This window comes from Salmo trutta, chromosome 28, assembly GCF_901001165.1.
Source record: "Salmo trutta chromosome 28, fSalTru1.1, whole genome shotgun sequence".
NCBI classification, from domain to species: Eukaryota; Metazoa; Chordata; class Actinopteri; order Salmoniformes; family Salmonidae; genus Salmo; species Salmo trutta.
Genome location: NC_042984.1, coordinates 6,287,340 through 6,311,475, shown reverse-complemented (window position 1 = coordinate 6,311,475; position 24,136 = coordinate 6,287,340). Strand labels below are relative to the sequence as shown.

At 41.6% G+C, this 24,136-nt stretch overlaps 1 protein-coding gene across 1 annotated transcript in view; it reads left to right on the top strand.

Annotated features, from left to right (window-relative positions):
- Positions 1-24,136, top strand: part of LOC115165324 (guanine nucleotide-binding protein G(k) subunit alpha) — a 75,073-nt gene that overhangs the window by 48,059 nt on the left and 2,878 nt on the right. Inside the window, exons 5-8 of the mRNA XM_029718394.1 lie at positions 16,438-16,566; positions 19,160-19,289; positions 19,683-19,836; positions 23,552-23,763. Coding sequence (XP_029574254.1) covers positions 16,438-16,566; positions 19,160-19,289; positions 19,683-19,836; positions 23,552-23,742 — 604 coding nt within the window. The 3' untranslated portion in view covers positions 23,743-23,763. The remainder of the gene's footprint in view (positions 1-16,437; positions 16,567-19,159; positions 19,290-19,682; positions 19,837-23,551; positions 23,764-24,136) is intronic.

The window sequence follows — 24,136 nt, the reverse complement described above, 5'->3', positions numbered from 1 at the left end:
GGCTGTAACGTAACAACATGGAAAAACTCAAGGTGATTATTTTCTGAATGCACTGTATCTCAACAGTTTACCAACACAGGTCTATTTTGCTTCTGTCAAATGTGAGCAGCACATTTATCACTGCATTCAGTCTGAATCCCAGAATAAACAGAAGGACCGCATTACACAGGTGAAAGGGGAAAAAAATTATGAAGTTGTAAAAACTGTACACCACAACTCTTTTCAAGGTGTTACTGAGTGTAGATATTATCAACACAGGAGAAGAACAAGTGAACAAAGCAGCAAATGGAAAATTAGTGAAGGTAGGGTGGGTTTTTAGAGGTAAGATGGAGAGTTTCAAAGTGTCTGAAGTTGAGGGACCATAAAAGGAATAGTGTGGAGTAAGGGTTGGCTAGAGATGGTTGGCTCGAGATGGTTGGCTAGAGATGGTTGGCTAGAGATGGTTGGCTAGAGATGGTTGGCTAGAGATGGTTGGCTAGAGAGGGTTGGCTAGAGATGGTTGGCTAGAGATGGTTGGCTAGAGATGGTTGGCTAGAGATGGTTGGCTAGAGATGGTTGGCTAGAGAGGGTTGGCTAGAGGTGCTAGATGGTTGGCTAGAGATGGTTGGCTAGAGATGGTTGGCTAGAGAGGGTTGGCTAGAGATGGTTGGCTATGGTATAAACATTTAAAATGGGGTGCTGGTGGGCTTCTGCATCCCTTTTTAGGTCGTTGTCACAAATATCCGGCCCATATCCAGTCATACTCGGGGTCTCCACGTGTGTCCTTCGATGTCATTCCGTCTCAGTTGCAGCAGTCAAATCGTGGTCATCGTGTGTCTGTGAATCACATCATTAAAGACCATTAGTGATCACAGCATTGCCACAAATTGAGCCATAGACAATACAACTTAAGCATTGAGGACAGTGTTTTGTTGACAACATGGTGGTTTATTCTATGTCTACTGTGTGTGAATGATGGAAGAATCTTATATAACATTTTTATTTAACCTAGCCAAGTCAGTTAAAAAATTATTTACAAATGACAGCCTACACCGGCCATACCCGGCTGACGCTGGGCCAATTGTGCGCCGCCCCTATTGGACTCCCAATCTCGGCCGGTTGTAATACCCTGGTTCTAATCCAGGCTGTGGCTGTAGTGACGCCTCAAGCACTGAGATGCAGTGCCTTAGACCGCTGCGCCACTTGGGAGCTCCAATCTTACCGCTGCTGTAGGTCCATTTGAGTGTGTGTGGTCACTTAGGCCTGCACATCAATCAGTACTGGGACCATTGGAGACTTGGGATACTAGCTCTCAAAGAGCTTCTTGAATGTCTTCGGATCTGCGTCTAGAGATATAAGCTGTTTTTCAAACTCAAGGCCATCAGATTGCTTAACAGCAATCACTAACTCAGAGAGGCTGCTGCCTACATTGAGACCCAATCACTGGACACTTTAATAAATGGAACACTAGTCACTTTAAACAATGGCACTTTTAAATAATGCCACTTTAATAATGGTTACATATCTTACATTACTCATATCACATGTACATACTGTATTTTATACCATCTACTGCACCTTGCTTATGCCGCTCGTCCATCGCTCATCCATATACTTACATGTACATATTCTCATTCACCCTTTTAGATTTGTGTGTATTAGGTAGTTGTTGGGGAATTGTTAGATATTACTGCACTGTCGGAACTAGAAGCACAAGCATTTCCCTACACTCACATTAACATCTGCTAACCATGTGTATGTGACCAATAAAATTTGATTAGATTTTTATAAAGGTCAACTACAAAATGGAGGAAATTAATCTGTGGCTTAGAACGAATTCAAAGTTGGCACAAATGATAAACGAAGCAATACGATACAACAAACTACTACACATATGAAAGACTGTACCACACAAGCCAGTACAATAGCTTAAATATGGAGAGGAACCTAAAGGCACATAGAGTACCAACCAATACTACTCACATGACAGACAGGGCAGGTGTAGACCAGTGCTGCCTTCTGGTTCTCAGCTGTGCCCTTCTTCTTAGCAGCCGCCACCATGGCATCAGTCAACAACTTCAACTTGAGAGTGGAGCATTGTGTTCTATATCAAAGCATAGCCTATCGCCGTGATTCAGTATGTTGATTATTTAAGTCAGGTGTTCAAGCTGGGCTCTTCTGGACACACCTGCTCTTCCAGGTTGAACCAGCTGACCCGTTTGAGAGGTGATGAGTCTCAGGCACATCCATTGGTTCTGGAATAGAGAGAGTGCAATTTGGCATCAATAACATGACAGTAATTCTACCTCAAAAACAAATGTGTGAATAACAATTCATTTAAAACCCACCAGAGCAGGTAGGACTGAATGAGGTTACATAACCTTACCTACTAGCTATAAACTCAGCAAAAAAAGAAACGTCCCTTCTTCAGGACCCTGTCTTTCAAATAAAATTTGTAAAAAGCCAAATAACTAAACACATGTTCATTGTAAAGGGTTTAAACACTGTTTCCCATGCTTGTTCAATGAACCATAAACAATTAATGAACATGCACCTGTGGAAAGGTCGTTAGGACACTGACAGCTTACTGATGGTAGGCAATTAAGGTCACAGTTATGAAAACTTAGGACACTAAAGAGGCCTTTCTACTGACTCTGAAAAACACCAACAGAAGATGCCCAGGGTCCCTGCTCATCTGCGTGAACTTGCCTTAGGCATGCTGCAAGGAGGCATGAGGACTGCAGATGTGGCCAGGGCAATAAATTGCAATGTCCGTACTGTGAGACGCCTAAGACAGTGCTACAGGGAGACGGGACGGACAGCTGATCGTCCTCGCAGTGGCAGACCACGTAACAACACCTGCACAGAGTCGGTACATCCGAACATCACACCTGTGGGACTGGTACAGGATGGCAACAACAACAGCCCGAGTTACACCAGGAATGCACAATCCCTCCATCAGTGCTCAGACTGTCCGCAATAGGCGGAGAGAGGCTGGACTGAGGGCTTGTAGGCTGTTGTAAGGCAGGTCCTCACCAGACATCTCCGGCAACAACGTCGCCTATGGGCACAAACCCACCGTCGCTGGACCAGACAGGACTGGCAAAAAGTGCTCTTCACTGACGAGTTGCGGTTTTGTCTCACCAGGGGTGATGGTTGGATTCGCGTTCATCGTCGAAGGAATGAGCGTTACACCGAGGTCTGTACTCTGGAGCGGTATCGATTTTGGAGGTGGAGGGTCCATCATGGTCTGGGGCGGTGTGTCACAGCATCATCGGCCCAACGCTGTGCATTACAGGGACAACATCCTCCTCCCTCATGTGGTACCCTTCCTGCAGGCTCACCCTAAAATGACTCTCCAGCATGACAATGCCACCAGCCATACTGCTCGTTCTGTGCATGATTTCATGCAAGACAGGAATGTCAGTGTTCTGCCATGACCAGCGAAGAGCCCGGATCTCAATCCCATTGACCACGTCTGGGACCTGTTGGATCGGAAGGGTGAGGACTTGGGCCATTCCCCCACAGAAATGTCCGGGATCGTTCAGGTGCCTTAGTGGAAGAGTGGGGTAACATCTCACAGCAAGAACTGGCAAATCTGGTGCAGTCCATGAGGAGGAGATGCACTGCGGTACTTAATGCAGCTGGTGGCCACACCAAATACTGACTGTTACTTTTGATTTTGACCCCCCCCATTTCTGTTTGTCACATGTCTGTGAAACTTGTTCAGTTTATGTCTCAGTTGTTGAATCTTGTTATGTTCATACAAATATTAACACGTTAAATTTGCTGAAAATAAATGCAGTTGACCATAAGAGGACATTTCTTTTTTTGCTGAGTTAACTAATGATCTGTTTTCCCTCAATAAAGTAAGCACACTGTTGATTCGAGAGGATGCTAATGAGTCCGTCTCTGAAACCTCCCAGAAAGCCAGACTAAAATACAGGTAGCTACTGGTCAAGTAGCACTTGAAGTAGGCTATCACAGAAACTAACAAACATCAAGAACGCCTAGCCCTAGCTTCACCACCTAAGTTAACTAGCAAGCTAGAATGTTGGTTTATAAAAGCCAAAGAAAGCTACTCATTTTTAATTTCTCATGCATTTAAATGGATAGGCAAATAGACTGCTAATGTTGCTAACTAGCTAACCATGAGCTAGGAAGATGACAGGCATTTCTTATTTAAAAACTTGCCCAAGACAGTTCACAGAATTGTCTATTAAAACAACTTTAGCCAATTTATTAATTACTAAATGTAGCTAACATTAGATGGTTAATCCAGAGATTCTTACCTTTGCCTCTATTCGGCAGTCTTGTCCAGATCATGGCCCTGGTGAGTGACGTGAAGTTTGAGACAGGCATATTTGTAGTTCTGAATGATAGCCACTTTATCAGCTAACAGGCATTTACATTTTGGGGACTAAATAGAGCCGAATATGTTAATAAAAGTCACCATGTCCGATAGAGATTTACACGGTTATCAAAACATTACGCCAAGATAAGCCTACATAAAACACAGCCCTTATTTTAAGTGTTTCTAAAATCCACAATGGATAAAATTAATGGTGGAAAAACAATTGGAACCATTTCCGTGTTTGACCGCTAGGTTTTATGGGTATTATTATTCATTCTGTGACAGACTATAGTAATGAATTTAATTCCTACAACAAAAAAGTTCATTCCTATATTCTATGTTTGAGCAGCATTTGAAAGCAAAAAAAACCCGATTGAAAACATTATTGGCATTGTTGAATTCGATTTTCATAATAGCAAGCTACTGTAAGAGAACTGATGGTTTGTCATAATCTGAAAAGGGGAAATGGGTGGGGGGACAGCCTCTATTTTTACTAATGCTCTCAGCTGTGAGGACATTTAATTTGGCAACTTTGGGTATTTTGAGCATCATGCTATACTGTTTAAATGTCAGCTACCAGTGCTGGCTATAACCCTGTACAGGCCAACAAAGTACTGCCCCACTTTCTTTACTGGTTTCTCTGAACTATTGTATATTGTCCTTGAGAACTGTAAGAGAACTGATGGTTTGGTTAGCTAAGCTAGCAAGTCTGTCTGTTTGGTTACCAAGGCAACTACTGTAGCTATCTAGTAAACGTGCTAGCTACTTCAATGAATGTTAAAAAATAATAATAATAATAGTAATAACTTCAATGAATGTTGAACAAATTTCTTAGCGGCAAAAATAGCCTTGGTATAAGCGGCATGATCAATTCGTGAGAACGCATTATTTTTCAGAGTACGCACAGCCCCTCGTTGATTACCCCTTATGTAATGTTGCCTACACACAGTGTATTATACTGTGCAGTAGTGTACGTACAATATACTGTAATTGTACATCAGTAGCTAAAAGAGGGAACTATGTATACATGTACTGAATATTTAGACAATGTTTACAATAGGAGAAAGTTCACTAAGACCAAAAACAATGGTGTATTATTTTGTCCCAGTGAGTTTATTTACACTTATGATAAATGCGAAAATATGGCTACCTTTGGCGCATATACCCCACACACCCTAGGCTAGGGTAAGGTAGGTTAGTGTGAAGGATACTTCGACTTTGTTTTGGAAACACAGGAAGTGTAGTGGTTGTTGGAGGTCGGAGCTGTCTCTCCACATAATACCTGGGTTCAAATAGTATTTCAATTCATTTAAATACGTTGTCTGTGCTTGATTACGCTTGCCTGGCTTAATGGGCTAATATAATGGTCCTAGAAGTGCAAAAATCCACCCTCCTGGGACTACTGGCAGGCTAGAGAAAAGGCTCAAAGTAATTAAAGATTTTAAATACTCTTTGAACCCAGATCTGGTTGTATCTAGGTGCTCTCTGTCTGCATAGCTGCTTGGCTGGAGAGACTAGTAGTGAGTCAGTCTATCCCTAGCCTACCCTCTCTGTTTTTACTCAAACCTCTAGCAACCAATGTTTATCATTAATCAACATATGAACCCATATTCAGACTGATTTCACAGTCCTCGGCTGTCTCTGCCTGTTTCTGTCTCTGTCCAGAGAATACGTCCTTCAGTCCAGTTCACTTGAATGTTGTTCTACTGTTGTTAGTAAAAAAGGGCTTCACATAAATGGTTCTGGCCAACTACTCCAATATTGACACCATCGTCACTCACGTAGGTTTTAGCGACCTTCGCTTTAGGCGATCTGATGGAGGACTACAAACGTTGCCCTAAACGAGTACATGAAGAAACTTTGCAACGACAGGAATGTCTCCTTTTGTGACAACTTTGATTTGCTGTGGGAGCAACGAGCAGGATTCACACTAACCGCCAGGGTTCCAGGATTATTTCCAGCAACATCAAACTGTTTTAGAAACTGACGGACAGGGTCTGGTAGTGCTCCAGTTCTCCCTGTCAGAATAAGCTACAGAGGACTTGGAAAACATATCGACTCCTGTAGAAATGGCACTATGGTTATTGTGAGTGAACTAATGTATGTTTCTTTAACTCTGCCTTCTATTGAGTTTATACAAACTGTCATATCCTGCCATTCCCCCCAGACTACAGCTTTTCATACAGCCTCTATTTTTACTAATGCTCTCAGCTGTAAGGACATTTCATTTGGCAACTTTGGGTATTTTGAGCATCATGCTATACTGTTTAAATGTCAGCTACCAGTGCTGGCTATAACCCTGTACAGGCCAACAAAGTACTGCCCCACTTTCTTTACTGGTTTCTCTGAACTATTGTCTATTGTTTTTGAGAACTATGATAAAATCATTGTATTGGGTGTTTTTAATATTCATGTTGACAGACTGACTCCAAGGCCATTTGAATTTATGTTTTGTTTTTTGGCTCTATGGACTTCATCTAACATGTTACTGGGCCCAGCCATAACTACAGCCATACTCTGGGCCTGGTTATTACCAAGGGGCTTTCTACTGGGCCCAGCCATAACTACAGCCATACTCTAGACCTGGTTATTACCAAGGGGCTTTCTACTGGGCCCAGCCATAACTACAGCCATACTCTATACCTGGTTATTACCAAGGGGCTTTCTACTGGGCCCAGCCATAACTACAGCCATACTCTAGACCTGGTTATTACCAAGGGGCTTTCTACTGGGCCCTGCCATAACTACAGCCATACTCTAGACCTGGTTCTCACCAAGGGGCTTTCTACTGGGCCCAGCCATAACTACAGCCATACTCTGGACCTGGTTATTACCAAGAGGCTTTCTACTGGGCCCACCCATAACCACAGCCATACTCTAGACCTGTTTATTACCAAGGGGCTTTCTACTGGGCCCAGCCATAACTACAGCCATACTCAGGACCTGGTTATAACCAAGGGGCTTTCTACTGGGCCCAGCCATAACTACAGCCATACTCTGGACCTGGTTATTACCAAGGGGCTTTCTACTGGGCCCAGCCATAACTACAGCCATACTCTGGACCTGGTTATTACCAAGAGGCTTTCTACTGGGCCCACCCATAACCACAGCCATACTCTAGGACCTGTTTATTACCAAGGGGCTTTCTACTGGGCCCACCCATAACCACAGCCATACTCTGGACCTGTTTATTACCAAGAGGCTTTCTACTGGGCCCACCCATAACCACAGCCATACTCTAGACCTGTTTATTACCAAGGGGCTTTCTACTGGGCCCACCCATAACCACAGCCATACTCTGGACCTGTTTATTACCAAGAGGCTTTCTACTGGGCCCACCCATAACCACAGCCATACTCTAGACCTGTTTATTACCAAGAGGCTTTCTATTGACATGTCCTCTATTGTTGATGTTGCTTTATCTGATCAATACTGTATTTTTTTACTACCTTGTTGCCCATAGCACAGGGTAATACTGAATACATTATTAAGAAGCACTATCTTACCTCTGAAGTTGCTACAGATTTTATTGTGTATGAACAATACACCATCACCTATTCTGCCTTCCTCTTGTGATGATTTAGTTGATAACTTTAATAACAAATTAAGGGCAACCATTGATGCCATAGCTCCAGTAAGGTTGAAAAAAGACACATCTAAACAGAGAGCCCCTTGGATGAGGTGAGGAAACAAATACAATGAAAGTCAATGTTGCAGGTCCATTAGGATATTCTGAGAGAGCAACTTGGCATATATAACAAGGTCATTAGAAATGCCAGATGGGCTCATTTTTCTAACTTAATCACTACTAATCAGAATAAATAAACAGTGCTCTTCTCCACCATCGATGGCCTGATAAAATCCTACCCCTGCAAACCTATGTGAACTTTCCTCCACATCTAAATGTGATGAGTTTGAGGAATGTTTCAGAGATAAGATAAGACAAACATTAGGCTGGGTATCAGTAAAGCAAGACCTGATGAGAAGTTTGATATGTGCCCTAGCCTACCACGCAAAGGCACTATGGAGTTATTTTCCCTGGTTGACACAGACGTGCTCAGGAAAAAGATATCACAACTTAAGTCTTCTACCTGCCTTCTCAATCCTATTCCCACCACCTTCTTCAAAAATAAAATGAATTGCATATCTGAAGAAGTGCAGCACTGTTAATCATTCCATGTTCACAGGCACTTTCCCCACTGCTCTAAAAACGGCTATGGTGAAACCTCTTCTTTAGAAAATGAATCTAGATTCTTCACCTCTTAGCAATTTTCAACCCAAATTTCTCCAACCTTCCATTCTTAAGCAAAATTCTGGAGAAATTGGTTTTCATAAAGCTAAAATATATATTTTTAAATCCAATCTGGGTTTTGTGTCCACCGCAGCACAGAGACCGCGTTAGTTAAAGTGGTAAATGATCTTAGAGCCAACACAGATGCCAAACAGCTCTCTGTCCTTGTAGTCTTGGATTTAAGTGCTGCATTCGACACTGGTGACCATGATGTCCTTCTGGACAGACTGGAGAGGTGAGTTGGCCTCTCTAGTCCAGTTCTAAATTGGTTTAGGACATATTTAACCGGTCAAGAGTTTTGTCACCCTTGGTGAACATAACTCTGAGAATTTTTGGGTCTGGTACTTTTTTACATTTAAATTTAATTAGGATTCCCATTAGCTGTTGCAAAAACAGCAGCTACTCTTTCTGGGGTCCACATGAAACATTACATAATACAGAACATTAATAGACAAGAACAGCTCAAGGATTACAAATGTAAAAAGCGGCCTACATATCAATATATACATGCTAAATATATACAGTACCAGTCAAAAGTTTGGACACAAATACTCATTCAAGGGTTTTTCTTTATTTTTAATATTTTCTACAATGTAGAGTAATAGTAAAGACATCAAAACTATGAAATAACACACATGGAATCATGTAGTAACCAAAAAAGTGTTAAACAAAACTAAATATATTTTATATTTGAGATTCTTCAAATTAGCCACTCTTTGCCTTGATGACAGCTTTGCACACTCTTGGCATTCTCTCAACCAGCTTCACATGGAATGCTTTTCCAACAGTCTTGAAGGAGTTCCCACATATGCTGAGCACTTGTTGGCTGATTTTCCTTCACTCTGCGGTCAAACTCATCCCAAACCATCTCAATTGGGTTAAGGTCAGGTGATTGTGGAGGCCAGGTGATCTGATGCAGCACTCCATCACGCTCCTTCTTGGTCAAATAGCCCTTACACAGCCTGAAGGTGTGTTGGGTCATTGTCCTGTTGAAAAACAAATGATAGTCCCCCTACCAGGTGGGATGGCGTATCACTGCAGAATGCTGTGGTAGCCATGCTGGTTAAGTGTGCCATGAATTCTAAATAAATCACTGACAGTGTTACCAGCAAAGCACCCCCATACCATCACACCTCCTCCTCCATGCTTCATGGTGGGAACTACACATGCAGAGATCATCCATTCACCTACTCTGCATCTCACAAAGACAGCATTTTTTGTAAGTTTAAAGCGTACTGTTAGCTAGCTAGCGACCGTTAGATTGCCGGCTCGCTAGCTAACGTTACATGTAGGATCTGTAGTAATATTATTAGAATCAGAAATCCATTTGCATTGCTAGTTATAGCCTAATGTTAGCTAGCTAACATTGAACCTAGTTGGTTAGCTCTTTAGCTACCTGCAGCTTCACACTTACAGCTATGACAATGTTTGTATTGGAAGTAGTATGAGTTAAGATTATGCCGGTTCATTGATTAGCTAGGTTAACAAAAGACTCCCACTTCGCCAGATGATTACATGACCCATCAAGTTAGACAGGTGTGTCTGGGATTGATTGCGTGTATTTCATGAACATGTGAACATGTCTAGACAATAGTGACCCATCCACTTAGCTAGATGTGGCTGGGGCTTGGTTATAGCATTTCTTTCACATGACCCATCAATTTAGACAAGTGTGTCTGGGTAAGTGTAATCTAATAATTGTCAAATATTTCTGTTTTTGATATTGCTACTATTCAAGTAACCATTTCACTGTACCGTTTACACCTTCTGTATCCTGTGCATGTGACAAATATAGTGTGTTTACCAGAGACGGTAATGTGAAGAACATGACCTGCACCAAAGTCAGATTAGGATATAGGCCAAGGACTAGATCAAATGTATTTTTACATTTTTACCTCAAATGTATTTTTTCCTTATTGTAGGCTACTACTTTTAGCACTTTTAGACTTGAAATCTTTGGTTGTTAACTAAACTACTCGCTCTGTTTAGCACATGGCCTCGTGAATCCTTAAAGCGATGGGTGGGGCTAAAGCTTATGAGGGTGTGAACGATGCTGAATGGGCGTAGACAAAGAAGAGCTCTCCAGTAGGTGTACCAAAATATTCAAGGGACATTTTCTCATAAGTGGGGTTTCATGTTTAATTTACATTTACATTTTAGTCATTTATCAGACGCTCTTATCCAGAGTAATTTATAGTAATGAGTGCATACATTTCATACAATTTTTTCTCTGAACTGGTCCCCCGTGGGAATCGAACCACAACCCTGGTGTTGCAAGCGTTATGCTCTACCAACTGAGCTACATGGGACTTTATTAACTTTCAAACCAGAATTACTTTCCCATTGTTCCCCAACTGCAGTGTATGATATACAGTTTTCTAGCTCTGACTCGCTACTTTTATTCAATGTAAAAAATAAAAAACAATCACATTTTGCTACATAAGATAGGTTGAAAAGCCATAAAACATACGTTTTCTCAACAACAGGTTATGGTCAATAATATCAAAGGCTGCACTGAAATCTAACAGTACAGCTCCCACAATCTTCTTATTATCAATTTCTTTCTACCAATCATCAGTCATTTGTTTCAGTGCAGTACATGTTCAGTGTCCTTTTCTGTAAGCGTGCTAAAAGTCTTATGTCAATTTGTTTACAGAGAAATAGTTTTGTATTTGGTCAAACACAATTTTTTCCAACAGTTTGCTAAGAGCTGGCAACAAGCTGATAGGTCTGCTGTTAGAGCCAGTAAAAGCCGCTTTACCACTCTTGGGTAGCGGAATGACTTTGGCTTCCCTCCAGGCCGGAGGATAAACACCTTCCTCCAGACTCAGACTAAAGATATGACAGATAGGAGTGGCCAACAGTCAGCTACCATCCTCAGTAGCTTTCCATCTAAGTTGTCAATGGCAGGTTTGTCATCATTGATCAAATAAATAAAAAATCAGCCTCTCCCACACTAACTTTACAAAATTCATGCTTTTCTTTTTTTCTTGATAGCTTTTTAATGCATAAATACGATGGCTCACTGTACGTTGTTGGCATTTCCTGACAAAGTTAGCCCACGTTGCCAATGAAGGAATCAATCAAATAATTGGCAACATCATCAAATGGTTTTGTGACGAATAAGCCATCTGATTCGATGAAAGATGGAGTTTAATTTCTTTCTGCCCATTATTTAATGTAAGTACTCCAAAGTGTTTTGAACTATTCAGTTTTTACGTTACAGCCTTTATTCGAAAATGTATTAAATAATTCAATCTACACACAATACCCCATAATGACAAAGTGAAAAAGGGTTTTAGGAATTTTTGCAAATGTATTAAAAATGAAAATTTACATACAGTTGAAGTTGGAAGTTTACATACACCTTAGACAAATACATTTAAACACAGTTTTTCACAATTCCTGACATTTATCCTAGTAAAAATTCCCTGTCTTAGGTCAGTTAGGATCACCACTTTATTTTAAGAATGTGAAATTGATTTATTTCAGCTTTTATTTCTTTCATCACATTCCGAGTGGGTCAAAAGTTTACATACACTCAATTAGTATTTGGTAGCATTGCCTTTAAATTGTTTAACTTGGGTCAAACGTTTTGGGTAGCCTTCCACAAGCTTCCCACAATAAGTTGGGTGAATTTTGGCCCATTCCTCCTGACAGAGCTTGTGTAACTGAGTCAGGTTTGTAGGCCTCCTTGCTTGCACACGCTTTTTCAGTTCTGCCCACAAATGTTCGGTAGGATTGAGGTCAGGGCTTTGTGATGGCCACTCCAGTACCTTGACTTTGTTGTCCTTAAGCCACAACTTTGGAAGTATGCTAAGGGGAAATTGTCCATTTGGAAGACCCATTTGCGACCAAGCTTTAACTTCCTGACTGATGTCTTGAAATGTTGCTTCAATATATCCGCATCATTTTCCTCCCTCATGATGCCATCTATTTTGTGAAGTGCACCAGTCCATCCTGTAGCAAAGCACCCTCACAACATGATGCTGACACCCCGTGCTTCACAGTTTGGATGGTGTTCTTCGGCTTGCAAGCCTCCCCCTTTTTCCTCCAAACATGGTCATTATGGTCATCATGGCCAAACAGTTCTATTTTAGTTTCATCAGACCAGAGGACATTTCTCCATAAAGTACGATATTTGTCCTCATGTGCAGTTGCAAACCGTAGTCTGTCTTTTTTATGGCGGTTTTTGAGAAGTGGCTTCTTCCCTGCTGAGTGGCCTTTTAGGTTATGTCGATATAGGACTCGTTTTACTGTGGATGTAGATCATTTTCTATCTGTTTCCTCCAGCATCTTCACAAGGTCCTTTGCTGTTGTTATGGGATTGATTTTACACTTTTTGCACCACAGTACGTTAATCTCTAGGAGACAGAACGCGTCTCTTTCCTGAGCGGTATGACGGCTGTGCCGTCCCATGGTGTTTATACTTGCGTAATATTGTTTGTGCAGATGAACGTGGTACCTTCAGGCATTTGGAAATTGCTCTCAAGGATTAACCAGACTTGTGGTCGACAATTATTTTTCTGAGGTTTTGGCTGATTTCTTTTGATTTTCCATGATGTCAAGCAAAGAGGCACTGAGTTTGAAGTTATGCCTTGAAACATATCCACAGGTACACCTCCAATTGACTCGAATTATGTAAATTAGCAGAAGCTTCTAAAGCCATGACATAATTTTCTGGAATTTTCCAAGCTGTTTAAAGGCACAGTCAACTTAGTGTATGTTAACTTCTGACCCACTGGAATTGTGATACAGTGAATTATAAGTGAAATAATCTGTCCGTAAACAATTGTTGGAAAAATTACTTGTGTCATGCACAACGTAGATGTCCTAACCCACTTGCCAAAACTATAGTTGGTTAACAAGAAATTTGTGAAGTGGTTGAAAAACGAGTTTTAATGACTCCAACCTAAGTGTATGTAAACTTCCGACTTCAACTGTAAGTGTTCAGATCCTTTGCAATGAGACTCTAAATTGAACTCGGGTGCATCCTGTTTCCATTGATCATCCTTGAGATGTTTCTACAAATTGATTAGAGTCTATTGTTGTAAATTCAATTTATTTGACATGATTTGGAAAGACACACACCTGTCTATGTAAGGTCCCACAGTTGACAGTGCATGTCAGAGCAAAAACCAAGCCATGAGGTCGAAGGAATTGTCCATAGAGCTCCGAGACTGGATTGTGTTGAGGCACACATCTGGGGAAGGGTACCAAAATGTTTCTGCAGCATTGAAGGTCCCCAAGAGCACAGTGGCCTCCATCATTCTTAAATGGAAGAACTTTCTTAGAGCTGGCCGCCCTGCCAGACTGAGCAATCGTGGAAGAAAGGGAGGTGAACAAGTACCCGATTGTCACTCTGACAGAGCTCCAGAGTTACTCTGTGGAGATGGGAGAATCTTCCAGAAGGACAACCATCTCTGCACCACTCCACCAATAAGGCCTTTATGGTAGACTAGTGGCTAGACTGAAGCCACTCCTCATTAAAAGGCACATGACAGCCCGATTGGAGTTTGCCAAAAGGCACCTAAAGGACTCAGACCATGAGAAACAAGATTCTGGTCTGATGAAACCAAGATTGATCTCTTTGGCCTGTATGCCAAGCGTCACATCTGGAGGAAACCTGGCACCATCCCTACTGTAAATCATGGTGGTGGCAGCATCATGCTGTGGGGATGTTTTTCAGTGACAGGGACTGGGAGACTTGTCAGGATCGAGGGAAAGAGGAACGGAGCAAAGTACAGAGAGATCCTTGATGAAAACCTGCTCCAGAGCTCTTAGTACCTCCAAACAGGGGTGAGAACAACAACCCTAAGCACAGCCAAGTCAATGCAGGAGTGGCTTCGGGACAAGTCAATGAATGTGCTTGAGTGGCCCTGCCAGAGCCCAGACTTCAACCAGATCTAACATCTCTGGAGTGACGTTAAAATAGCTGTGCAGCGACGCTCCCCATCCAACCTGAAAGAGCTTGAGAGGATCTGCACAAAAGAATGGGAGAAACTCCCCAAATACATGTGCCAAGCTTGTAGCGTCATAACCAAGAAAAATCGAGGCTGTAATCGCTGCCAAAGGTGCTTCAACAAAGTACTGAGTAAAGGGTCTGAATACTTATGTAAATGTTATATTTCAGTTTTATATATATATATATATATATATACATTTGCAAAAATGTCTAAAATTGATGAAGATAAAAAAATACGTAATCCATTTTAGAATAAGGGTGTAACGTAACAAAATGTGGGAAAAGTCAAGGGGTCTGAATACTTTTCGAAGGCACTGTATGTTAGACCTTGGCAGGGTTATCAGAAAGCCTGGCATTGATTTTCACTGCTACACAGACGATATACAACTTTACATTTCTGTGTCACCAGAGGATTTTAGCTCCACAGATAAATTATTAGACTGTATTAGTGATTTAAATACTTGGATGGCTCACAACTTCCTCCAGCTAAATCAAAACAAGAATGAGGTACTTATTATTGGAGCCAAAGCACAGATCGAGAATCTGGCAGCGCATTTGAATTCACAGGCAATAAAGATAAAACACCAGGTAAAAAAACCTATGTGTAATTTAAAATTATGAACTCAATATCGATTCACACATTAGGAATATGACCAAAATTGCTTTTTACCACCTGAGAAACAGGTTTCTATCGCAGGCAGATACAGAGAGACTCATCCATGCTTTTATCACAAGCAGGTTTGACTACCTTAATGCTCCCCTGTCTGGTTACCCAAGAAATCCAATTGGTCAACTGTAAAACGTACAGAATGCTGCAGCACGGGTGCTGACCAAGACCAGACAGAGAGCACATATTACACCGGTTTTAAGGTCTCTGCACCGGCTGCCTGTGAGTCTTAGAATTCATTTTAAGATTATTCTATTGGTTTTTAAATCAATCCACGATTGTACACCCCAATACATATGAGGTTTTTGAGTTATGTACCCAGTAGGTCCCTCAGGTCCTCTGACACTGGCCTTTTAACTATCCCAAAGGGGCATGGAGAGGCAGCCTTTAATTATTATTCCTCCTTCCTCTGGAATACCCTCCCAGGGGTCAAAAACTGGACTGTAAAGAAATAAATAGTGAATATGTGGTAAATATTTGTTTTTATTTTCATTGTTTATTATAATTTTTCTTGTAAAATGCATTGGGTTGCATTCATGTCTGTAATGTGCTATATAAATTTGACATGCTTTCTATGGTGGTGCTTGAAGCTGGTCTAGACATGTTGTCTATGTTGGTGCTTGAAGCTGGTCTAGACATGCTGTCTATGTTGGTGCTTGAAGCTGGTTTAGACATGCGGTCTCTGGTGGTGCTTGAAGCTGGTCTAGACATGTTGTCTATGTTGGTGCTTGAAGCTGGTCTAGACATGCTGTCTCTGGTGGTGCTTGAAGCTGGTCTAGACATGCTGTCTATGGTGGTGCTTGAAGCTGGTCTAGACATGCTGTCTATGGTGGTGCTTGAAGCTAGTCAATGGTATGTATGTTTTGTCTGTGAACAGTTGTAGGACGGTTATTGATTCATTAAATCAGTGATTAAGTGTTCACTGTGTATTGATCTGAATCAGATTACATGTATGAAAGGATTATGTATGCAACTTTTTTTTCTTCATTTGTCTCTCTCTCTCTCTCTCTCTCTGTCTCTCTGTCTGTCTCTCTCTGTCTCTGTGTCTCTCTGTCTCTCTGTCTCTCTCTCTCTCTCTCTCTCTCTCTCTCTCTGTCTCTCTGTCTCTCTGTCTCTCTGTCTCTCTGTCTCTCTGTCTCTCTGTCTCTCTCTCTCTCTGTCTCTCTGTCTCTCTCCCTCAGTTATCTGAATGACCTGGACCGTATCACCCAACAGAGTTATGTCCCCACCCAGCAAGACGTGCTGAGGACCAGAGTCAAGACTACTGGCATCGTGGAGACACACTTTACCTTCAAAGACCTCTACTTCAAGTCAGTATACCCACTGCTAGCTACACACACTTTTAATTGAGACAGATCTTGGTCGTTTGAGAATACTCAGCTCAGTGCCAAGCCAGAGCCTAATGAGGCAAACAACTGTTTCATAGTGTCAACATGATGAATGAATTAGATCACTTCATTAATCTGGCTTAATTAATTAGTTTAGACAAACATAAACCCATTAGTTGTTAATTAATTGCCAACCAGATAACGGCTAGCAAATACAGCCGTATGAGCAGTCAGCCCTTATACACCAGCAGGTTTACAGTAAGCAGACAAAGAGTAGGCAAAGCATATTCCCTATTATATAAGTAATTTTTGTATGCCAAGGCAGCAGCAACTCTTCCTGGGGTCCGGCAAAATTAAGGCATTATTATATGTTTGTGTTGCTTCACAGTCCCCGCTGTTCCATAAGGTGTATTTTTACCTGTTTTTTAAATCTGATTCTACTGTTTGCATCAGTTACCTGATGTGGAAAAGAGTTCCATGTAGTCGTGGCTTTATGTAGTAATGTGCGCCTCCCATAGTCTGTTCTGGACTTGGGGACTGTGAAGAGACCTCTGGTGGCATGTCTTGTGGGGTATGCATTGTTCTGAGCCAACTGCAATTATCCTAAGTCCCTCTTTGTGGCACCTGGCCACACTACTGAACAGTAGTCTAGGTGTGACAAAACCAGGGCTTCTAGGACCTGCCTTGTTGATAGTGTTGTTTAGAAGGCAGAGCTGCGCTTTATCATGGACAGACCTCTCTCCATCTTAGCTACTTTTGTATTAATATGTTTTGACCATGAGTTTACAATCCAGGGTTATTCCAAGCAGTTTAGTCACCGCAACTTGCTCAATTTCCACATTGTTCATTACGAGATGTAGTTGAGGTTTCGGGATTAGTGAATGATTTGTCCCAAATACAATGCTTTTAGTTTTTTAAATATTTAGGGCTAACTTATTCCTTGCTACCCACTCTGAAACTAACTGCAGCTCTTTGTGAAGTGTTGCAGTCATTTTCAGTCGCTGTATTAGCTGATGTGTATAGTGTTGAGTCATCCGCATACATAGACACACTGGCTTTACTCAAAGCCAAGTGGCATGTCGTTAGTAAAGGTTGAAAAAAGCAAGGGGCCTAAACAGCTACCCTGGGGAATTCCTGAATTATGTTTGAGAGGCTTCCATTAAAGAACACCCTCTGTGTTCTGTTAGACAAGTAACTCTTTATCCACAATACAGCAGGGGATGTAAAGCCATAACACATCAGTTTTTCCAGCAGCAGATTATGATCAATAATGTCAAAAGCCTCACTGAAGTCTAACAAAACAGCTCCCACAATCATTTTATCATACATTTCTCTCAGCCAATCAGTCATTTGTGTAAGTGCTTGTTGAGTGTCCATCCCTATAAGCATGCTGAAAGTCTGTAAAAAATTTTCCTATGAAATAACATTGTATCTGGTCAAACAATTTTTCCCAGAAGTTTACTAAGGGTTGGTAACAGGCTGATTGGTGGGCTATTTGAGCCAGTAAAGGGGGCTTTACTATTCTTGCGTAGCGGAATGATCTTTGGCTTCCCTCCAGGCCTGAGGGCACACACTTTCTAGTAGGCTTAAATTGAAGATGTGGCAATATCGTCCGCTATTATCCTCAGTAATTTTCCATCCAGATTGTCAGACCCCTGTGGCTTGTCATTGTTGATAGACAACAATAATTTTTTCACCTCTTCCACACTGACATTACGGAATTCAAAGTACAATTCTTGTCTTTCATAATTTGGTCAGATATACTTGGATGTGTAGTGTCAGCGTTTGTTGCTGGCATGTCATCCCTACGTTTGCTTATCTTGCCAATGAAAAAGTAATTAAAATAGTTGGCCATATCAGTGGGTTTTGTGATAAATGAGCCATCTGAGTCAATGAATGAAGGTGCCAATTTGGCTTTTTTTCCTCAAAATTTCATTTAAGGTGCCCCAAAGCTTTTTACTATCATTCTTTATATAATTTATCTTTGTTTCATTGTATAGTTTATTTTTATTTTTATTTAGCTTTGTCACATGATTTCTGAATTTGCAGTACGTTTGCCAATCGGTTGGGCTGCCAGTTACAAAGTGGTGAGGACGAAGTCTGTTCATGCGGATGATATGTTCAGCAACATTTATTTCCTAGAAATGTCTGGGACGACTGCATTGTCTGGGCTAATGCAGGCAGGGGCATATGTTGTCTGTCGGTCTGTGTGTTATTTCAGTTGAGTTGCTCAGTGTAAACTTCTACCTCTACTGTCTAGGACCATGGTGGGGTTCAGGTGCAGAAGTTAGTCTGAATGAGCTGAACTGACTATCTGGGACCGTGGTGCATGGTGGGGTACAGGTGCATAAATCAGTCTGAATTAGTTCAAGTGAAACTAGTGAGAGGTGCATGCATGCAAAGTCAAACAACCAGAATGGGTAATTGGTCATCAAATCTTGTCAAATCTATCAATAGTTATACTGTATGTTTACCTTCACACTGCGGTACCCCCCTCCCCTCCTGCCCTGAACCTTACGTTGACCTGATCCTGCTGTGACACACGCTGGGTGTCTTTGTCATTGTTTCACCCCAGAATGTTTGATGTGGGCGGCCAGCGGTCGGAGAGGAAGAAGTGGATCCACTGCTTTGAGGGAGTGACCTCCATCATATTCTGTGTGGCGCTCAGTGACTATGACCTGGTGTTGGCAGAGGACGAAGAGATGGTAAGGAGAGAAGGGGTGGAGAGGGGGTGAGAGAGAAGGGAGGGAGTAAGGGGTGAGGAGGGAGGGTGTGATGGACATAATCTTCTGTGTGGCGCTCAGCGACTATGACCTGGTGTTGGCAGAAGACGAAGCGGGGTGATGGGGTTCAATTCAGGCAGAAGAAGGTGGTGAAGAGGGAGGTAGAGGAGGGAGGGGGATGGGCGGAGTCAGTTCAGTCTCCAGAGGAAGTGTGAGGGAGTTGTCCCTTACTCAAATCTCTCACCTCCTTTTCAAAACGTCTCGGTGCTAGCCGTCTCAGGATGCTTAGCATTTTCATTCGTTTAGCATTAGCATTTACGTTACTTGCCACCCGGCCTGGGTCCTATTAATGAACCGTTCGGTCCTCCCCTACAGAACCGTATGCATGAGAGCATGAAGCTATTTGACTCCATCTGCAACAACAAGTGGTTCACAGACACCTCCGTCATCCTCTTCCTCAACAAGAAGGATCTGTTCGAGGAGAAGATTGGCAGGAGTCCACTCAACATCTGTTACCCCGAGTACGCAGGTGAGGATCAGACACGTTGACACACACACACACACACACACACACACACACACACACACACACACACACACTGACCAAATACATGAAGTCAAATATTTGTAAGTGTTGTAGGTGCTCCTGATTTAAATAGGAGTTTGTGTACTTTTTTTAAAAGCCAAAGTCATTGTTGTTTTTGTTAGCTATTTTGGGGTCATTCCATTAGCAACCTAAATAAAGCATATTTAGAAAGTAACTGTTAGCTTTTTTCTGAACTTTGCTTTGGCTTGCATTTCTACTACCGATATAGGGGCGGCAGGTAGCCTAGTGGTTAGAGCGTTGGACTTGTAACCGAAAGGTTGCAAGGTCGAATCCCCGAACTGACGAGGTAAAAATCTGTCGTTCTGCCCCTGAACAAGGCTATTCCTAGGCCGTCATTGAAAATAATTTGTTCTTAACTGACTTGCCTAGTTAAATAAAGGTTAAAAATAAATAAAATACAGGTAACTGCCAAAATAAAGGAAACGGCAACATAAAGTGTCTTAATAGGGCATTGTGGGTCACCACGAGCCAGAACAGCTTCAATGCACCTTGGCATAGATTCTACAAGTGTCTGAAACTCTATTGGAAGGATGTGACACCATTCTCCACTAGAAGTTCTATCGTTTGGTGTTTTGTTGTTGGTGGTGGAAAACGCTGTCTCAGGCACCGCTCCAGAATCTCCCCTAAGTGTTCAATTGGTTTGAGATCTGGTGACTGAGACGGCCATGGCATCATTTTCATGCTCTTTAAACCATTCAGTGATCACTCGTGCCCTGTGGATGGGGGCATTGTCATCCTGTGGGGGCATAGCCATGCTAGCCAAAATAATGGCCCTAAGCATGATGGGATGTTAAAAACCTCTTTGGGCAAGGTGGGACGCTAGCGTCCAATCTGGCCAACATTTGGTGAAATTGCAGAGCGCCAAATTCAAATTACAGAAATAGTAATAATAAACATTCATGAAAATACAAGTGTTATACATCGGTTAAAAGATAAACTTCTTGTTAATCCAGCTGCTTTGTCAGATTTCAAAAAGGCTTTACGGCGAAAGCATAGCATGTGATTATCTGAGGACAGCGCCCCGCTTACAAAAGCATACAAACATTTTCCAACCAAGTAGAGGAGTCACGAAAGTCAGAAATAGCGATAAAAGTAATCACTTACCTCTGAAGATCTTCATCTGGTTGCAATCACAAGGCTCCCAGCTACACAATAGATGGTCGTTTTGTTCGATAAAGTCCCTCTTTATATCCCAAAAACTCAGTTTTGTTGGTACGTTTTGTTCAGTAATCCACTGGCTCAAAGGCGGTCAAAACATGCAGACGAATACATCCTAATAGTACCGGTAAAGTTCGTCAAAACATGTCAAACGATGTTTATAATTAATCCTCAGGTTGTCAATTATCTAAATAATCTATAATATTTCAACCGGACAATAGCGTATTCAATATAAAGGAAAAACAACGAAGAGCGCGCACACAGTTACGCTCGCAAACCAGTACTGCGTGATTCCATAGTCCCCTGACCAAAAGGTCTCATTCTTCTTCATTTTTCAGAAAACAAGCCTGAAACCATGTCTAAAGACTATTTACATCTAATGGAAGCCATAGGAACTGCAATCTGGGCCCTAACCGATTAGATAGTCAATAGGCTTTTAATGGAAAACCCACTCACATCCAAAAAAAACACTTCCTGGATGGATTTTCCTCGGGTTTTCGCCTGCCATATCAGTTCTGTTATACTCACAGACATTATTGTAACAGTTTTAGAACCTTCAGAGTGTTTTCTATCCAAATATACCAATTATATGCGTATCCTAGCTTCTGGGCCTGAGTAACAGGCAGTTTACTTTGGGCACGCTTGTCATCCAGACGTCAAAATACTGCCCCCTAAATCAAATCAAATCAAATTTATTTATATAGCCCTTCTTACATCAGCTGATATCTCAAAGTGCTGTACAGAAACCCAGCCTAAAACCCCAAACAGCAAGCAATGCAGGTGTAGAAGCACGGTGGCTAGGAAAAACTCCCTAGAAAGGCCAAAACCTAGGAAGAAACCTAGAGAGGAACCAGGCTATGAGGGGTGGCCAGTCCTCTTCTGGCTGTGCCGGGTGGAGATTATAACAGAACATGGCCAAGATGTTCAAATGTTCATAAATGACCAGCATGGTCAAATAATAATAATCATAGTAGTTGTCGAGGGTGCAACAAGTCAGTCCAAAGAAGTTAATTACTTCATTAACTCAGGAACCACATCTGTGTGGAAGCACCTGCTTTCAATACATACTGAACAAAAATATAAACGCAACATGTGTTGGTTTCACGAGCTGAAATAAAAGATCCCAGAAATGTTCCATACTAGAGGCATGGCCGATTAATTAGGGCCGATTTCAAGTTTTCATAACAATCTGTAATCTGCATTTTTGGACGCCGATTATAGCCGATTACATTGCATTCCACTTCGGAACATCGTGGCAGGCTGACCACCTGTTACACAAGTGTAGCAAGGAGCCAAGGTAAGTTGCTAGCTAGCATTAAACTTATCTTATAAAAAACAATCAGTCTTAACATAATCACTAGTTAACTACACATGGTTGACGATATTACTAGTTTAAGTAGCTTGTCCTGTGTTGCAAATAATCAATGCGGTGCCTAGTAATTCATCATCGAATCACAGCCTACTTCGCCAAACGGGCGATGATTTAACAAGCGCATTCACGAAAAAAGCACTGTCGTAGCACCAATGTACCTAACCATAAACATCAATGCCTTTCTTAAAATCAATACACAAGTTAAAATAAATGAATGTTAGCAGGCAATATTAACTAGGGAAATTGTGTCACTACTCGTGCGTTCTGTGCAAGCAGAGTCTGGGTATATGCAGCAGTTTGGGCCGCCTGGCTTGTTGCGAACTGTGTGAAGACCATGTCTTCCTAACAAAGAACGTAATTAATTTGCCAGAATTTTACATAATTATGACATAACATTGAAGGTTGTGCAATGTAACATTGAAGGTTGTGCAATGTAACAGCAATATTTAAACTTATGGATGCCACCCGTTCGATAAAATACGAAACGCTTCCGTATTTCACTGAAAGAATAAATGTTTTGTTTTCGAAATTATAGTTTCCGGATTTGACCATATTAATGACCTAAGGCTCGTATTTCTGTGTGTTTTATTATATTATAATTAAGTCTATGATTTGATATTTGATAGAGCAGTCTGACTGAGAGGTGGTAGGCAGCAGCAGGCTCGTAAGCATTCATTCAAACAGCGCTTTCCTGCGTTTGCCAACTGCTTGAAGCACAGAGCTGTTTATGACTTCAAGCCTATCAACTCCCGAGATTAGGCTGGCAATATTATAGTGCCTATAAGAACATCCAATAGTCAAAGATACTTGAAATACAAATGGTATAAAGAGAAATAGTCCTATAATTCCTATAATAACTACAACCTAAAACTTGTACTACATTACCCATAATGCTCTTGTGCTGATATCTGTCTCCTCACCAACCCAAGTGCCAGTACATATGAGGAGGCAGCAGCCTATATCTAGTGTACTACAGTACCCATAATGTATTATTTTTGTTGTTATTATTTTTACAGGTGCCAGTACATATGAGGAGGCTGCAGCCTACATCCAGTGTACTACAGTACCCATAATGCATTATTATTGTTGTTGTTATTATTTTTACAGGAGCCAGTACATATGAGGAGGCTGCAGCCTACATTCAGTGTCAGTTTGAGGATCTGAACAGGAGGAAGGGCACTAAAGAGATCTACACCCACTTCACCTGCGCCACCGACACCAAGAACGTCCAGTTCGTGTTTGACGCCGTCACAGACGTCATCATTAAGATCAACCTCAAGGAGTGTGGACTCTACTGAGGGGGGACCAGGGATCTTCAGGTCAGTACCAAATCAACCCTTACCCTCTAGCACCTACCCCCTCCTGTAGATCAACCTCAAGGAGTGTGGACTCTACTGAGGTGGCGGGGATCTTCAGGTCAGTGACCTTTCATATTTGTAGTTACTGAATCCCTGTAAAAAATATCCTAGACCTGGTATTGGTTAAAGGTGCAGATCCTAGACTTGCTATTCAAATAAAATAAAATCTAACTTGTATTCGGCGCATGTGACAAATAAACAAGTGTAGACCTTACCGTGAAATGCTTACTTACAAGCCCTTAACCGACAGTACAGTTCAAGAACAGTTCAGGAAATATTTACCAATAAACTAAAGTAAAAAATAATAAAAAGTAACACAACATAACATTAACGA